General features: G+C 35.4%; 4 protein-coding genes and 1 pseudogene across 4 annotated transcripts; 2 read left to right on the forward strand and 3 right to left on the reverse strand.

The window, feature by feature from the left end:
- Positions 1-620: 620 nt before the first annotated feature.
- On the reverse strand, positions 621-3,892 carry LOC116108486 (annotated as a pseudogene).
- A 695-nt stretch (positions 3,893-4,587) lies between these two features.
- On the forward strand, positions 4,588-7,861 carry LOC116108487 (DNA repair protein XRCC2 homolog). The gene is made up of 4 exons (XM_031394732.1): positions 4,588-4,767; positions 4,837-4,984; positions 7,424-7,590; positions 7,688-7,861. Exons 1-4 carry the CDS (start codon positions 4,588-4,590, stop codon positions 7,859-7,861), a joined length of 669 nt encoding a protein of 222 aa, XP_031250592.1.
- Positions 7,862-8,621: 760 nt separating this feature from the next.
- On the reverse strand, positions 8,622-10,222 carry LOC116108558 (universal stress protein PHOS32). The gene is made up of 4 exons (XM_031394796.1): positions 9,885-10,222; positions 9,670-9,779; positions 9,436-9,554; positions 8,622-9,001 (listed from the first exon to the last, which is right to left on the reverse strand). Exons 1-4 carry the CDS (start codon positions 10,060-10,062, stop codon positions 8,917-8,919), a joined length of 492 nt encoding a protein of 163 aa, XP_031250656.1. The 5' UTR covers positions 10,063-10,222; the 3' UTR covers positions 8,622-8,916.
- Positions 10,223-10,562: 340 nt separating this feature from the next.
- Positions 10,563-12,396, reverse strand: LOC116108599 (UPF0481 protein At3g47200-like). The gene is given in 2 exon segments (XM_031394841.1): positions 10,563-11,948; positions 12,291-12,396. Coding segments are annotated over 2 exon segments (1,377 nt in total). The 5' UTR covers positions 12,298-12,396; the 3' UTR covers positions 10,563-10,578.
- Positions 12,397-13,240: 844 nt separating this feature from the next.
- LOC116108488 (aldehyde dehydrogenase 22A1) lies at positions 13,241-18,569 on the forward strand. Its single transcript, XM_031394733.1, has 14 exons — positions 13,241-13,509; positions 13,590-13,633; positions 14,184-14,294; positions 14,609-14,736; positions 14,855-14,977; positions 15,334-15,487; positions 15,679-15,782; positions 15,861-15,939; positions 16,290-16,385; positions 16,528-16,665; positions 16,838-17,053; positions 17,216-17,407; positions 17,864-18,007; positions 18,092-18,569. The coding sequence occupies exons 1-14, from the start codon at positions 13,398-13,400 to the stop codon at positions 18,245-18,247; spliced, it is 1,797 nt and encodes a 598-aa protein (XP_031250593.1). The 5' UTR covers positions 13,241-13,397; the 3' UTR covers positions 18,248-18,569.
- The last annotated feature ends 253 nt before the right edge of the window (positions 18,570-18,822 follow it).

The raw sequence follows: 18,822 nt of genomic DNA on the forward strand, positions 1-18,822 counted from the left end.
AAATAAATAATATGAATAAATTATAAATATAAATATAAATTGAATGAGAATTTGATTGGAGATTTGGAGTAGAGGGTAAAGAGATTGAGAGAATGAGAGATTGAGTGGTGTGGAAAAAATGAGAAATTGAGTGGTATGGAAAAAATGAGAGATTTGGGGGTTATTATAGTGTAAAAGGGGGGGGGGGGGGGTGGGTGGGGGGGGTTGGGGGTTTAAGTAAATTTTTTTTTATTTTGTAAAACTTCTTTTTAACCCCTATAATTTATGTTTATTTCAAAATTTATAAGGGGTTTTATGTAATTATACAAGAGACTAAAAAGAAAAAAATTAAAAGGGTCTGGGCCCAGGCTTGGGACTGGTCCCAGGCCCGGGCCTTGAAGGAGGGCCCAGTGGAGGGACCAGACCCTCTTCCTTAGGCCTGGTCCGGTTTTGGGACCAGTCCTAGGATTGGGTTTTTGGGCTAGGTTTTTGGACCCGGTCCCAAATGCCTAGCTCTAATCTCTTCCATTTCTCTAATACAAATATAAATATAAACCCATGCACTCATATCACAATACAAATTTCCAAAATTTTCGAAAGCAAAGTGGCGCCACTGCTTCTACAACTTGTACAAACCTTCCTCATTCTGAATCATTCTCCACACTCCCCATGACTTTCAATCCTCTTGGTCTCTACAACACACACAAGTCTTACTCATCAATCATCTTTGCAACCAGAAACAGAAACAAAATTGTACCGAAACAAAATTGTACCAAAACAAAACAAAACTACTTGTCGGTGTCATCCGTTAGATCAGTATCTAAAAATAAACATACAATGATTTCAGATGCCAATTGAAACGATTAGCATCGACGTTTGGAGACACCAATAGAAACAATTAGCATCGATGTTTATAGATACCAATTGAGCGAATAGCATTGATGTTTAGAGATACCAATTGAACAAATAGCATTGATATATTTAGATACCAATTGAGCGTTTGGCGACAAGACGATAACAAATCAGTGCAAGAAGATTGAATTACCTTCTTAGAGCTCTTCTTTTCCCTAACTTCATACCTCTCTTGGCACATATCAGTCAACCAAGCACCAGGACTCACCAACTGCCACCCACCTGTTGAATATGTTGAGAGCAATCGAAGAAGAAGCATTTTGGGGAAAAATATATTGTTCTGTTATTCTGTATAATGCCTTTTACAAATCTTTTATACAATAACTGCTGCTAACTAACCCAACTAACTACACTCAACTAACTATGGTTTATAATTAACACAGCTATACAACTTATAGCTTAACATACAACTTACTGCTTAACTGCTTAATATACAACTTACTACTTAACACCCCACTTACATCTGTAAAAACTGAATTCAAACTTGAAGAAATTTTGGAAGTTGGATCAAGAAGGTGTAGACCTTGGTTATGCTTACCAATCCCCCTCAACTTGCCACTGTAACGATCCTGAATGAGACAAAAATCCTAAACCATTTCCAACATCTGATGATTCCGAAATTGGACTTTGCATAGTCACTTGATTCGCAGCAACTTTTGTTTTAGAATTTGTTCTGCTCTTTGTGAATTGGTAATCTGCAGGATACCCATTCAACTTGTAGCAATTCTCTCGTTTGTGACCAGGCAAGTGGCAATATTTGCATTCAATATAGGGCTTTTTACCCTTATACCTCTTACCTGAATTCTGTCCTTTGTTATTATTCTGAGCATAGAGGGCAGTGGAGACTTCCGAATTAACATTCATACCATTGAGAATTTTTTGACTTTCATCCTGATTCACAACTGAGTATGCTTGTTTAACACTTGGCAATGGATTCATAAGTAGAATTTGACTCCTCACCATAGAATATGAGTCATTTAAGCCTATTAAAAATTGTAACAACTTCTACTGATTAATGTGCTCAAGAAATGCTTTTGTAGAAACACTGTCTGGTGTAGGTAGGCTTACTAGTGAATCCAATTCGTCCCAAAGGGACTTAAGTTTGTTGTAGTATACTGCCACAGTGTTTGTTCCTTGCGTGAGATTGGCAATTTCTCGGTGAAGACCAAAGATTCGAGTTCCATTAACCTTATGATATTGCTCTTTCAAGTCTTGCCAAACTTGAGAAGCATCGATTGAGTAAACAATCCCGTTGAAAATTTCATTTGATACAGAGTTGAATATCCACACAAGCACCAATGAATTACATCGTTCCCATTATGACACTAATTGAGAGTGAATAGAGGTCCTTGTGTAGGTTCCATTGACAAAACCTAGCTTATTTTTCGCACACAAGGAGATAGTCATTGCCCTATTCCATATCCCGTAATGCTCAATACCTTGTAGCTGCTCAGAGACTAAGACAGAACCAGGTGTATCTGAGGAGTGAACATAAAGGGGAGAATTGGAGTCAATTGAAAGAATTACACATTCTTCAGTCGAAGATGCCATAATCAGATCAGCAAGATTGAAGCTTCAGAGAGACAAATTGAAACTTAAAGAAGACGAGCTTAAGCTGGAAGAAGACGAGCTGAAGCTGAAGAATGACAAGAACTGGAACAGAAGAAGATGAGCTGAAGCTAGAAGAAGATGAGCTGAATCTGAGGAACGGTAAGAATTGCAAGCTCCTTTGAACTTAATCAAAGTGAAATTTGAGCTTAATCAAAGTGAAATTCGAGTTTGATTGACCCTGATTTTGCAGAAAATTTGTTACTCTGATACCATGTTGAATATGATGAGAGCAATCGAAGAAGAAGCATTTTGGGGAAAAATATATTGTTCTATTATTCTGTATAATGCCTTTTACAAATCTTTTATACAATAACTGCTGCTAACTAACCCAACTAGTTGCACTCAACTAACTATGGTTAATAATTAACACAGCTATACAACTTGCAGCTTAACATACAACTTACTGCTTAACTGCTTAATATACAACTTACTGCTTAACACCACCAAAACCAAATGCACAAAGTGCTTGCGAAACTTACAAGTAAACTTCTTTGAATAATCTTAGCTCTCTTTTTAGGCCTTTGAGGACGCTTACACCCTTTCATGGTTAAAAAATCCTTCTCTTTCTCTGTGTTCGACAAAGTAATATACAGCTTCGGCCAAACAACCAATTTATTATCCTCTCCATTGTTGGTACCTATAGGAACCTTGCCATTCTCATCACCACCCACTAATCCTCTCGTGGTATAGTATCAATCTTCCTTCTCTGGCGACGATGATTTTTTATTCTCATTTGAACCCAACCGGAGTATTGCAGTCTCAGAATTCCTGAATCCAAAAACACATAACAATTAAAACCATTCAACACACATTCAAAGCATAATATGTAAATCTCCATTGTTGTTAGTTTTGTTAAGAAGAAGCTAGTCATGAACCGCTATTGTGAAAAGCACTCAACAAACATTCAAAAGTTCTTTCATTTTCTTTTTTTTTTTTTCAGTTTCTCTGCAACCAAACAGAGAAAACAAGAAACATAATACATAATAAATATAACCAAAAAAATAATAATAATAATAAAAAATTGAAATCTAACATCTTGAACACAGATTATCCAAAATTGGATTTTTTTTTTTTTTTTTTTAAAGGTGAATTTCTGGAGTATTTAAAATTCAGAAATCTCTTTTCTTGCATGCTATTTTCTTCCGTTTTCTTAGCAACGAAACAAAAGGGTAAAAGAAGAACACTTCAAATTTCACAAAACCTTTAACCAAATCAACAACGTAGAAACCAAAGTAACAAAACAAAACCACTATGAAGTCGCTTCAAACCCTCGTCGTTTGCTGAAGAAACTCCGCCACAACAACCCAAAACGTTGTTGACAACACCTTTAACCGAGCCAAAACTCCAAACTCGCCAACCACCAGTCTAACCCGTCAGTGTAAGGCGCCATTAACACTCAAACGTCGCCGAAAACAACTGCCAGAATCGCCAGAAACAGGGCGAAGTTCGTCAGCAGAAAACACAAACGTCGCCTCTTTCAGAACACGCAACAAGTGATATGTCTTTTGCATAGAGTAATGCTACAGCCACCGAAGGTTGTGCACCGAATCTGTGCACTGAATAACGTAACAAAATCCTAACCATTGATTTATTATCAGTTAATATTAATTAACGGTCAAGATTTTATCACGTCATTCGGTGCACAGATTCGGTACGCAATCTTCGATGGCTCTATCATTTTGCCTTTGGCTATCCGTTTTCCTTGCCAAAGTCAACTGCCTCGGCCACATGTCATATTCCCAGCCCTACAATTCCTCACATTTTATTTTTAAAATCTGATTTCAGATGGAATGACGATTCTACTCTCACTTATAACTATCTTTTTACCATCTTACCCTTCTTCACATCGTAAATTACTAATGGATTTCTGCTTCGGGTATTAAACTAGTGTTTTAAAAGTATGAGGGTGGGAAACATCAGTGCGCCATTTTTTGGTGGGAAAAAGTCTTTAACTCTAAAACAAGTGTCCGCCAAAATAATGTATTCCACAACAATCAAGTCACTCCAAAACTCATGACCGAAATTCTTTTCACTCTATTTTTAATCAACAAAAGTGGGGTGGTTTTTTTCTCAGTAACACCTGCAATGGCGTTGAAGGGGTGGATTGAGGGGGACGAGAGTGCGGATGAAATGTTATCTCGCCTTCTAACTGAAGGCTCACCCTTCTTTTTTCTTCCTCCGCTTCACCGGCTTCCTCTCCGAGTCGGCAATGTTCTTGAGCTCGTTGGCCCCTCTACATCTGCCAAAACCCAAATCCTTATTCAGGTACTCTACTACGGATTTTAAATTAAATTAAAATTTAAGAATTTGAATTATTAAAATCTGTGCTCATAGGCTGCAATCAGTTGCATTCTTCCTAAAGAGTGGAATGGGGTGCACTATGGTGGATTGGGGCGTTTGGTGACGTTCCTCGACTTGGATTGTCGTTTCGACGTTTCATGCCTCGCACAATTGCTAAAGCATCGGATCATGGAAGCTAATGGTAAACCTATACGCATAATTTTTTTTTTTTTTTTTGACATGGAAATGCTTATTTACTTTATAAATAATGTTTGTTTAAAATATTGTTGTTTTGAATGTGTTTTGGAATGAATAAGCTTTATACAGGTTGTGGGGTCATGTATACTCACGGGATGGCTTTTTTTTTGGAGTAATGAATTTTTTTTCATTGCATCCAAATGAATCAAAATCTTGGTTCTTGCAAGAGTAGAAACATAATCTCTCGGTTTTTTAAATAGGATTCCCCGCTTAAGGGATAACTATTTGTTACCAATGGGGAAATGAATAGCTTGTCGTAGAATATTATTCTTGTCAGACTTAAACCTAACTAATATAACAAACCGGTATTCATAGCATCATAAGAAATTTGCCAAACCATGTGTTAGATTCTAGTTCCATTTCAGCCTCCTAAGTAGTTTAGGCATCTACTCTGGTGCAAATTTCATCCCCATTGTTTATAGGAATGAGTTCCATTTGGATGTGCTCTAGTACAGTGTACCTGAAGAATTTTTCCAATTACAAATATCATAGGTTCTGAATATTCAAAAGGGAAAATATCATGGATTCGCTAAAGTTTGGTTAATTATATTGGAGCCAACCTAATTCTGGATTTTCTTGAAAAACCCCTACTGCTAGAGAACTCAAGTAGACTAAACATACCTAAAGATATGTGAATAATTTTACTGTCCAAAAGTTATGTCAATATTGATATTATTTTTGAAATTTGTAAGAAAGCTTCTCTTTTCTATGTCTTTATCTTGTCTCTCCACCCTCTACTATCTGTGACTACAACCAAACAAAACCTTCTCCATTTTCCTCTTCACACTGCACACAATTTCTTTTGATGGTAATATTTCATGCACCAACATTCTCAAACAAGATTAAGGATTGTGGTTATAGCCAAAAATCCATATACTACACCAGTAGACTTGTGTTTTAAGAGCTGTGGGCTTTTGTGTGGTGCTTAACTTTCAATAGTGTGATATTGTGCTCATGGTTACTCTTTTCAGTGATTGTAGCTGCAAAGAATTTCTTGCATTGTTTTGCTATGAGCAAAGATTTGTTTTGAGTGGAAGTGGAAGAAGTGAGAGGTTGCTAGAGCCATGTGGAAAAAATGGAGCATTATCAGATCCTTGCTTCTGATTGACCCAAATCTTATTATCATTCATTCTAATTAAGCGCAACCCTATTTATGAAACAAATTCTGTTTGTACTCTTTTAGTTTGCCAATTAGTGTTGATTTATACCAATAAGGACTTATATGGATCTACAGATCTGAATGTTTCTCTTGATTCTCTACATCAAATAGCTTCTAATCATTTGATATATCATTTGCTAACAAGATTGTTAGCTTTGTTGCCAAGGTTTTGGCCAAATATACAAGGGCTTCCAGGTTGAAAATGTGAAGAGGCCATTAATTTTGTTAAAAACTTGTGGTTATGAGGGAATGAATCATATAACAAAATCTTTTTTTGCATGGCTATAAATGACTGTGATGTTTGTGCATAAAATTTCCTTATTTTTATTGTAAAATCCAAGGGTCCATTTGGTATTATTGTAAAAAAATATTTACTGTTTCAGCAATTCAAATGCTTCTAACGTTCTTTTGATGCTATATTTGAAAATTATGAACTGAGAAAAACAATTCATTCTTCAAAATATTTTGGGTTAAATTCAGCAACAAATTAAAGACTTTTCTTTTTTTGAGAAGCAGATTTAAAAATGAAGTTAATCAATGAAAGAACCCAAAGATGTGTCTTGCATCATGGTATTTTATGTGAAGTTGAAATGAAGTCTTCAAGTCGTATCTTCTTTTGCTGCATTGTGTGTCCAACTTGTTTGCTAGATGTGCTAGGTAGCCAAAATAGCTTAGGTCTGTTCAGGTTCTTGTGAAGCATTGCTTGTGCAGTGTATTTTTGCTTTGGGAAAGGGAAGAAAGCCAACACTTAATGGAAGATGTGATAATCTATAGGAGCGAATCATTTCTTTGCCTCTTTTTGGGTTTCTATGACCAAGTAGGTTAAGACTGTTCCTTTTTCTTCATTAATTTGAAATGGGATGGAGTTTGGGATAATTTGTTCTTGGACTTGTAATCTTTTTCCTTTTATTTCAGGGCTGTACACTGGTTTGGGGAATAAATTTTGTGTAGTTTTAGTGTTCTAGAGTGGGATTGTTTTGGATGTCGTTGTGGATCTCTGGTTCTCTTTTTTTATCTTCTTTTCTAATCTAATATAAATTGTGTTTCTTATTGGAAAAGAAAAAAAATTCTTTAGGAATTATTTAATGTTTTTGTATTCAGGTTTCCTTGAGCAATTGTAATAGGTTTCTTTTTAAGTGGACTATAGGTACACCTTTCTGTGATATATATTTATTTTGATTTAATAGAATTTTTGTTTTATAAAAAAAAAAAAATGTTGTCTAGGATTGAGCAGTAAAGAGCATCGGGAGCAACAACTTGGTGACTTATCGAACTGCGATGCAAAAAGGCAACCTAATATGTTTTATGATGAGGAACTATTTGCAGTGTGCATGAGACGGTTCTTATATGTTCGTTGTTACGAAAGCTTTGAATTTCTAACCACTCTTAAGGTGAGGAGCCATTTTCTTTTATGAATAATTGTTAAGAAAAAATAATTCAAGTTTTTTCACTGCTGGAAGTTCAATATTTGTTCACTGTGCCATTCAGATATTTTTTAAGTTGGCTCTTGAGACTTTTGTTCTCTTAAAGTCCCAAACTGTCATGGCAATGAAGTTACTAATAGCTAGAGCGATAATTGAAACTGAAGAAGTATTACAAACTGATAAAAACTCGAGCATCAAGGGTCTTGAAATGCAGATAAAAATCCAGTACTTGAAATAGTCTCACTGGCATTCTTATTACATTTAACATTGCCTTTGCGTGAATTTGATACCTTCTACAGCTACCATTGAATTATAGGATGGTTGAAACACATTTTTTAGTGATGTGGAAAATTGCAGAGACCTATTTGTTATGCTCCATTAGATTTTCTTATTTGAAGAAATTATGACAACTAATACTTAAACTGTATACTCCTATCCCGGTGTCTCCTCAGTTACACCAACTCCTGATATGGTTACTGCCAAGCTGGCCGTACACCCTTTGCAAAAGAAGGAATGTGTACAGAACAATTCTTTTAAGAAACTAATCAACAATAGAAAGGACATTCTCAAAAATCTAAGGGAAGGAAGGGCAAGGAAAGAANTAGGTGCAGTTGGATTGGCAGCTGGTTCATAAAACAGCCATTGTTTTAGTTATGTTATTTAAGTCTAACCGAACGAAAATACTCTATATATATATATATAAATTTTTTTTTTTTTTTTTAGTAATTAGGTTATCTAAATCAGCTTATACTCACCTTAATTAATCTAGAAATTCGTTGAACACCCTAATGTTATTATAATAAATGACCCAATATTTGAAGCAAAAAACTCAAAAGAAGTGAGAAAACCTAGGTTAACAAGATTAATATTCTACACAAACAATTCATTTTATTTTTAATGAATTTTCTGACCGACCCATTTGCTATCCATTATTTGATTGACTAATCCTTTATATGTATGGAGAGGCATCAAAATATCCAACAGCAAAAGGAGAATAGTTGAAATCATAGCTATAACTCCCAATTTTTCTTAGGCATTGATAAACTAAGCATTATTACATAGGCCCTTAAACTTCAGGTTTCAGGAAGAAAAACTCCATCTGGGGAAATGAGTTTAGCTCAGAATAAAGTGCTAGCATACATAAAATATAAACACAATACATTAGCCACAAGCTCGCCCAATCAACCCAAAGTCACAACCAAATTCTACATCTACATGCAAAATTAGACTTCTGGCCCCCATAAGAAATCCAACTCAAATGCACTTATTCTTTGAGTAGAGGTGAAGAAGAAACTATATTTCATGATCCAACTTCACTACAGTAACAGGGCAGGAACCATTGTTCACCACAAAGTTGCTTACACTGCCCATGATAGCCCTGAAAAATACAAAACCGAAGAAAATTAATAAGAAATACCATAGACAGGATTTCTCCTTAAAGAAAGTTGGTTGCAAGTCAATTTGGTGACAGCGATAAGGTGACGGTTAATTAATTGGTAATTCATTATACATTCCTACTTGACCTAAAAGGGCAGACTAAACTTTGGGCCGCCCATTGTTTTGTGGGAATTTTCCACTGAACGTTTACTTTTCAAAAAACAAGAATTATTGGTAAGAGAAAAAATATAAGCTGGAATCACATCATGGCCTCAAAAAGTCCACATATTGCAAAACTTTAACCAATTGAAAGCACAGGAAATCCCAATTGGATGAACCATTGACTTCATATGATGAAGAAACAGAATGAAAGAGCAAACTAAAAAGAAAGAAAATTAATTTAAATTTATGTGCAAGAAAGTGATAAAAATCAACCTCTTGATCTTGCCAAGCCCTCTGTTTCCAATAATAAGGCAGCTCAAAGGAATTTTATCAATAGCTTCACAGATCTTCTCACGAGGATCACCCCAATAAATCTTCAAAAGCACCACCACCTTCCCACATTCACAATCTTAGTTAAAATTTAATAATATTAAAAAATAATAATATTACTAGTCATGAAATCTTGCTATTTCATCGATCATAAAATCAACTTTATAAAAAAATCACCTCTTTTGTCCTAGCTAGTGTGTTGAGAATATCCAGTGTTTCAGGCTCAGGTTTCATTCCATATTTCTTCATAACCGCAGGATCAGAAATCTCGGCCAGAGGAATTAAAGCTGCAATACCCATATTTTACAATGATAATTTTCATGTGCCTATCTTAGTTAAAGCAAAATAAAATAAATTTTTGATGACTTTCAAGGGAAGAGAGAGATGATTACGTGAACCGGTGGCTCCCCAGAGCTGCGTCTCGCCTTGCTCATAACCACCTTCGGGCTGAACGCTAACGAGAATAAGGTGATCCCCATCACGGACGATGTTATCCGCAGCCCACTTTAACGCTTTCTTGCTGCACGGAGAGAAGTCCACCGCTACACCAACTCTTCTTTCTCCTTCCATCTCTCCTTCTTTCTTTGTGGGTCTTTGATCTGAGCTCTGGAACGAAGTCTTAACTCTTAGAGCTTTTCTTTCAGGGAGAGAGAGAAGTACCAGGGTGCCGAGAACACAAAAATCTTTAGAGATATGTAAGTGGGGCGGCTTAGTTTTGACTCCTTGGAATCGAGTGTACTGTGTTTACGTTTTGGAGCTGTTGGATGGGGACTTTAGTTGGAATTATCGTGTTTGATGAAAATCTGTCGGTGTAAAATTAGGGGAGTTTACAGTTAGGTACACAGGAATCTTTCGGTCTTTTATGTAATAATCCATATACGACGAGGCCAAATAATGTCGGGTTCGGTTCGCCAAAGGCAATGTGTCGGGTGGGGCCTTTGTGTAACTTTGGCAGACTTTTGACTGTAGCAATTCAATTGGGTATCAAGTGTCAACTAAAGAACAAGAAATGCATCATATTTTCTTAAAGAAAGACTAAAAGCAAAACATTTTATTATTTATTTTCACGATAAAACTACACAAAAACTAATGGCGCGAGAAGAATGACAATACAGAGAAAAGAGTTCCCAAAAAGGTGAGAACAACCAACAAAAATGCAACAACAGAGATCAAAGCAAAGGGAAAGGGAACATCCCTCTTCCGATCAGGATCATTACTCCTCCCTTTTCTCTTCATCAACCATACAAACCATCTGGGTGCTTTATATCCAAGCACTTGTTCACAGAGCCCATCATAATAGAAGTCTTTCTCATTCAATGGAATCTTCCGAAGGCTGTCAAACAATTTGGAAAGCGTCTCTCTCTTTTGCAAACGATCATCTTCATTTTCATCTTCATATTCGTCTTCAATGCTGTTTAAAATACCCTCGCGTTTGAGTAATTTCACATCCTTTTCTGAGCGAATTAGGCTTACCATGAGAAGGACATAGGAAGTAATATGATGTGTGTTTTCACAAGGACAAGATGTTTCAAATGCAATGAAATTTCTTAAGAGAGTTTCTGTGTATACGTGTACATGCAAAGGAGGGATTTGAAGGACTCCATTCACAAAATTTATGTCCAATAAATTTTCTGTTCTCGCCCTCTTCTACTTAACTCCGCTATCTTCTTGCAGCTGCGTTGCGCTTGGAAAACTTTGTCGTGCAGTATTTTTCTTTACATTGATTCTTGGAATCGTTGGGAGGAAACAATTGCGGATCATGTCAAGTAAATGGTTTCCCTCTTGGCTAAACTTCTCACGGTTAAGTTTATAATCTCCCGGAATCATATTTCTAAAGAAACGAGAGGCGAGATCAGTGAGGGATTGAGTACATTGTTTAGGGATTGGCACGATTTCGAATAATCTTTGAAGAATGATAAAGGGTATCTGATTTTCTAGTAGAATCATGTCAGACCTCAGTTCAAAGAGCAATCCAGGGGTGGAGAAAATGGGATCACTCCTTCGCTTTAAACCCTTTACAGAATGCCTTAAAAAGAGCTCAATTATAAAGCCTCCATCGATTAACATCAACTTCACAAAATCATCACTTCTAATATGCTCTAAATTGTCTGTGTAGCAGGATCTTGCTTTGACCTCTAACTCTTTCAGAGCTTGCACACAACGATCTAACCTTGCTTCCACGTTTGGTCTTCGATTAAGAAGTGAATACAAGTAGCGCCATTTGTGATTTTCCATATTAGCACTTAAAACCTTGTGGAGAGGACCGATGGAAATTTTATCTGGGACATATGCCTTTTTGTTTTGCCCTCTAATTTCCGGGCTCACACGGCATATGCAACCCGCACAAGAGACTTTTTCCATGTTTTGTTTCAGAGAAGTTACAAGAGCCTCATTTTCTGCTGAGATTTCAATGGCAACATGGCTTGTGCCACTACTGCGTTCCATCCCTTTGATTTCTGCAGAGCAAATGAAGGTTATTTGAAAACTACATCTGCCTTCTTTATTTGGAATTCATACAAATTGTTAAAATTATATTATAGAACAAAAGAAGTAAAGCTCATCAAAATAAGAGATATATAATCTGCTAATACGATAACTTGAAAAAGAGACTACCAATAAATGTTTAAAGAATTAATATATATATTAGAAAAAGAATGAATTTAATTAGGTATCCTTTCAGAGATTTGTTTCTTTATCCCTTGAAGTAAATGCTGCATGCAAAGGTTCATATATTTTCTTGCTGAACATGAATTAATGCAAACAAATCTGGCAGAAAAGAAAGAAAATAATCAATGTACCTTGCATTATATAGCCTTTAAGCTCAAATAAATCCAACCCACATCAGCTATTTGCACTAATGTCCCAACAAACGCAAAACAGTTGATTAATTAGAAACCTTGTGTTGATGATATATCTTCACAAAACTAAATGGAATCCAAGATGACTTGAAGAGATTGGTAAGAGACCAATGAACTTTTGTAAAGGAATAAAAAGAAAACCTATAAAGCTTCCCATTGCCCTCCTATAAATTAATCTGAAAAGCATATTGCTGGACACAAAGCATATATATCTTTATCTGCTTACAAAAGCAGAGCTGAATTGTATACTTCCAAGTGAGTTTAAGAATTATTAACAGTAGTGGGTCACTGTAGTGAACAGTGATACTTTGTATTAGCTTTACAAAAGTTTGATAAAGTGAATTCTAAGCTTGCAATATTACCCTAAATTAATCCCTCTTAGGTCTCCGAGTGGTTGGATATGAACTCTTAAATGTAGGGGTGTGCAAAATTACTCAACTACCCGAACTAAATAGAAAATGCGGGTCGGTTCAAAAATTGCAAAACCGGCTCATGTGCATGGTTTTGCCCGGTTTTGCACACCCTTATTTAAATGTATTCCTCAAAAAATTTTAAGTTCGAGTTTCTTCAGGATGACGGCTGAAAGGTATATCCGACTTTAACTTTAGGATCCTAAAAGATTAGTTGAGATGCATGTAAATTGATGAAAACACCTCAATCATTAAAAAAAAAAAAAAAAAAAAAACCTAAATTAGCCACCCAAACAGCCTCAGTCTTCAACTTTAAATATTCTTTATCCAAATAATACGACATTGTATTTGTATATTTGTATTTGCATGGTCAAGCAATCTAAACTTTGACCCACTTTGACCCGCCCTTTTATATATTCAATTAGTAAAGCCAAAATAAAACATTCAATTACGAGACTTTCATTATTGTCCTTTTGCCTTGTTCTTTATGTTATTTAAAAATCAGCAACTCCTCACAAACAAACATTCACACACTTACTCACTTGCGCTTCCTTTAAAAATTGAAAGCATATTTCTACTGAAATTGATCCGATCTATCGAAACTCAAGCCTCGACCCCTAGCTTTGCATCATAAACGATGGAGTTTTGGTGGTCGTTGATCGTCCTCGCTTTCGCTTACGCTATATGTAGATTCTTGTTCATGCTTATCCCTCCTAATGTTCCTTCCATCGACGTCGACGCATCTGACGGTTCTCCTTTCTATCTCGAACTCGGCTTTTTTTGGTTTCTGTGAAATGTTTTTTAAAACTACTTTTTCATTTTGTTACAGTGTTGGAGGACGTCAACCAAACGCAGGGGAACGGTTTCATTTACGTGAGCTTTTAGTTAACTTTACTTCTTTTTTTATTTATTATTATTTATTTGTCAGATTTTTCATTTATTTTGACAGAAATGTGGAATGAATATGAATTGATTTTAGTTTAGTTAGTAGATTTGTGTTTTTTAATAATTATTTAATTAATTAAATAGATGTTCACTGGTCTTTCAAATTTACTTTACTTGTATGCTTTAATCAGTTCTATATCTGTCTGTATATCAAAACTTTCCATAACGGAGATTAGAGGATTAATTGCTCATTTCGGTTATCCTAACTTTTTATTTGTTACACTTCTCAATTCAGTGGTGTTTGTGGATTTATAGTAAATTTTGATATGTGAATGAATATGAGTTGATTCTAGTTAGTAATGAATTCGTGTTTACTTTGTGTGATGATTATTTAATTAGTTCAACAGATGCTCCCAGGTGTTTTAAATTAAATATGCTTGTGTCCTTTTGAGTTCATTTCTGATTTATTTTATGTATATTGAACTTTCCATTATTGAGATCAGAGATTTAATTGCCTTATTTCCTGTGCGCAATTTGCTGTGAAGATACCTTCGAGGGACGGGAACAACAGTCAGACAAAAAAGTACGGTGCTATGAGCCTGCAACTATGAAATACTTGGGAGATTTCCCTGCATTGATGCCTGCTGAGGTTAGTGGTGCCATGCTTAGGATTTTGTTGCCTGTCATGTTGTAATTTTTGTCACCTCTTGTTTATAGACGTACAAAAGTTGTTATAAGTTTAGTGATTCAGAGAATATGTAGTCGTTTTTTTTCTTGTGATGGGTACTGCTCTTTCAATTGAAGTCCTGTTTCCTTGAAGTTGTTTATAGCTAGCCTCAGAGACAAATGATTTCTATCTGTTTGACCATTTATATAGCTTACCTATATAAATACTGCCTTTATAAGTTTCCATAAATATGTTTGTGTTTGTTTATTGTCCAACTATCTAATATATACCTGCAGGTTGAGGAGCGTGTGGCACAGGCGAGGAAGGCTCAAAAAATATGGGCAAAAAGTAGCTTCAAGCAAAGGCGTCAGTTTTTGCGGATACTTTTGAAGTATATTATTGAACACCAAGAGCTTATATGCGAGTAAGGCCACAGTTCTTTTGTGGATGTGGTTAAAGGATTAGTTTGTTTCTTTTTCATTCTTACTGGAAAACTAGTTAAGGAGTGTTGTATGCCCTAATTCATTTATCATTATGATTAGAGTTTCTTCACGTGATACTGGAAAGACAATGGTGGATGCCTCTTTGGGAGAAATAATGACAACTTGTGAGAAGATAACTTGGCTTCTTTCAGAGGGTGAGAAGTGGCTAAAGCCTGAATATCGGTACTTCCTTCTATCTTTAGTTATTATTATTTTTTTTTCTTATCTCCATCCTGAGGGAATAAGCAAAAGTTGTTTTGTCATAAGTCTGTATGAAATGCTAATGGTAATCTACTTTCTGTCTTAGTTTCAGCCAGTTTTATGATACATAGTGATCTAAATTTTTTCTATTAATCTCTAGTGTTAGCATTGGTCAAGATGTGTGTGTTATCAGTAATGCCAACAATGTTACCATATATCCATTTTCTTTTTATGAAAATACAAATAACTTCCTAGTAATCTCAAACTAGCAAGCTCTACTTCTCTTGATTGCTATTAATACTGAATTTTTTATCTTCTACATTATGGTATGACTATAGGTCTTCTGGGAGGTCAATGATTCACAAGAAAGCAAAAGTGGAGTTTCATCCACTTGGTGTTATAGGCGCCATTGTCTCATGGAATTATCCTTTCCACAATATCTTTAATCCAATGCTGGCAGCAGTGTTTTCAGGGAATAGCATTGTTATTAAGGTATTCAATTTTGGACCAAATACAACATTAATCATCACATCTAGTACCTTGTATATTGGGTAGAAACTAATCCAGCTGCATTTATTTCTATTCATCTCATTTATGTATCATGTTTCATATCCTGGAGATCATTCAGCACCTCCTATCCAAGTTAGCCATTTTTACATGTTACCATATGCTTGTAACTGTAGGTTTCTGAAAATGCAAGTTGGTCTGGATGCTTCTACTTTCGTATTATTCAAGCAGCTCTAGCTGCTGTTGGTGCTCCTGAAAATCTGGTCGATATAATAACAGGGTATGCATTTTTCCGAGTTTCTTATACTCACTGAGGTCAATATTGTATATCTGGCATTAAATGGACGCTTCTTGCTAGGTTTGCCGAAACCGGGGAAGCATTAGTGTCATCAGTTGATAAAATCATTTTTGTTGGATCACCTGGTGTCGGTAAGATGGTATGATCCTCTTGGTATCCAAGCAGAATTGTATTTTTTATGTTCTTAGTTTTTGAAACCATTTACAGAACAGAATTTTCAATTTGTGTTCTTATATTATGATCTCTTAATGTTTACATGAGCATTTATAAAGCAGATTAAAATTTTTTACTTCCCACTCTAATAATTTGTAAGCACAAATATCAGTTTTGTTCTGTAAGTTGCTGTTATCTCACTTAACCTTCTAACATAATAACTTGGAAGTGGACATCTTATTCGGAAGAGATATTTTATTCATATTTTGCCAACAGATAGAGAAGCAACTGTACTATTCAGTATTTCTTGCTTATCATGTTTTTTTCTCCCTGCAGATAATGAAAAATGCTGCTGCGACGCTCACCCCAGTTACACTTGAGCTTGGTGGAAAAGATCCTTTTATTGTGTGTGATGATGTAGACGTGGCTCATGTATGAAGACTTTCTACTCTTTCTTGATGTCTTGTTGACTTGGATGTTTTCAACTACTGTTGAGATAGTGACTTAAATTTGTGATTGACAATTTAACTTTTATTTCTAATTCCTCCGATCCTTACTGCTTTAATTGATTTAGGTTGCTCAAATCGCTGTCAGGGCTGCTCTTCAATCTAGTGGGCAGAATTGTGCTGGGGCAGAAAGATTTTATGTCCATAAGAACATTTATCCTTCATTTCTCAGTCAAGTAACAAAAATAGTGAAGTCTGTGTTAGCAGTAAGTGCATCACCTCTTATACATTTCATGTGGAGTTACTTTTGCCTGTGGCTGCAACATATTCTCTATAGATTTTTTATGTGGAAATTGAATTTCAATATGTACCAGTTGTATGCCCAGAAAATCCATTTCCTATAGGACTAGAGTTTTATTATTATATAATCTTTTTCAGGGTCCACCAAGAGGTGGAAAGTATGATATGGGAGCCATATGCTTGCTAGAGCATTCTGATAAGCTTCAAGCCCTTGTGGATGATGCTATAGAGAAAGGGGCAGATATTGCTGCTCGTGGAAGTTTTGGCAATTTAGGTGATGATGCAGTTGATCAGTATTTCCCTCCTACTGTGATTGTGAACGTTAACCACACAATGAGGTTAATGCAAGAAGAGGTAGCAAATGTCATTCTGTCATGTTTTACTCAACACTCAGCTTGAATTTTCTTAGTAGTTTAATTTGAAAATTGTGTATAGCATTTCACATATAGAGGATTTTTTTTGAAGGTTATCATAAAGATGTGATTTTAGTTTATGTGATATTTGTGTATTGTGCAGACTTTTGGACCAATAATGCCAATAATGAAATTTAGCACAGATGAAGAGGCTGTTGAACTCGCAAATGATTCAAGATTTGGGCTTGGCTGTGCTGTTTTCTCTGGCAATCAGCGCCGTGCCAAAGAGATAGCTTCCCAGATACATTGCGGGTTTGCTGCCATTAATGATTTTGCAGCAACTTATATGTGTCAGGTAATTAAATGCTCTCTTTATTTTGAGTAGCTTAATCTCAGTTGATAGAAGTTCTTGTTTTAAAAGAGAACGTATGAATGCAGGCTCTCTTTACTTTGTGACTGAGCTAAACTATATGTCAAAATTAAATCTATGATCAGGAAAATAGATAAAATGCATTGGAAAGGATGCAATCCTAATGAATGAAGCCTTAAATGAGAAAACTCTTACGAGCATTGTTCACTTAAGTTCTTTTAGGATTTGAATTTGTTGATCTGATCATAGTTATTACTTTATTTGCTTATGGTCGGTCTGTACAAAAGCCATAAATTGTTTTCTGCCTTCACAGGTTTCTGTGCATGTATTTTTTTTTTTTTTTTTCTATAAGAAACTATAAATTTAGTATTAATGTGATATTTAAACGAAATTACAAAAAGTTGACTAGTAGATTACTAAACTAAAGTTACCTTTTTCCAGTCCCTACCATTTGGTGGTGTGAAAGATAGTGGATTTGGACGATTTGCTGGTATAGAGGGATTACGGGCCTGCTGTCTTGTCAAAGCAGTTGTCGAGGATAGGTGGTGGCCATACATCAAAACTAAGATTCCAAAGCCCATTCAGGTCAGCTTGTAAAGCTTTTACTACATAAACTTTCTAATCATGCTTTTATTAATCTAAACTTCTGTTTTTGCTCTCCAATTGTAGTATCCTACTGCAGAGAATGGCTTCGATTTTCAGGAATCACTTGTAGAAGCACTTTATGGCTTGAACATATGGGATCGGTTGCGAGCATTGGTCAATGTGTTGAAGATGCTTACAGAGCAAAATACCCCAGCCAACAGTAAAAGAAACAATGATTGAGTTGACATGGGAACATGCTCGTGAGTTTCACTAACTTGTTTGCAAGGAATTGATCTTTGTGTTTGTCATTTTATTTTTCTCGCCCATGTTCAACAAGCTAATTCCACCCCTTCTTCTTTTTACTTGCTTTGCTTTAGCTGCTACTGGACACAGATAAATTAAGCTTCCTGACTTTGAAATGCCCTCTCTTTTTTATGCTTAAACTCATCCATAAATTGCTAAGCTTAATTTTGATGAAATGAGAATAGCTGAAATTTTATACTTGGATGGTTTAACTGTCTTGGTCACTTATCATTTTGATTTTTGCTACACATAATCCATACCTGAGGTTAATTGAAAAGACGGCCAATGTAGTTCTCCCTTAACTTTGAATAATTGCAGTAAATATTATCGAGTAATGCTAATTTTACAAAGACACATATAAATAGGACACACAAAGACAATCCTCACTCTTGATTTTCATGATTTCTCTCTTTCTCTCTCTTTTTCTATTTTTTCTTTATTTTTTTCTTTTAGATAATGTTACTTTGTAACCCTTTTTATATAAGTCTTTATAAAGATAACATTTTTCAATA

This window comes from Pistacia vera, unplaced genomic scaffold (genome assembly GCF_008641045.1).
Source record: "Pistacia vera cultivar Batoury unplaced genomic scaffold, PisVer_v2 Contig566, whole genome shotgun sequence".
Taxonomy (NCBI): domain Eukaryota; kingdom Viridiplantae; phylum Streptophyta; class Magnoliopsida; order Sapindales; family Anacardiaceae; genus Pistacia; species Pistacia vera.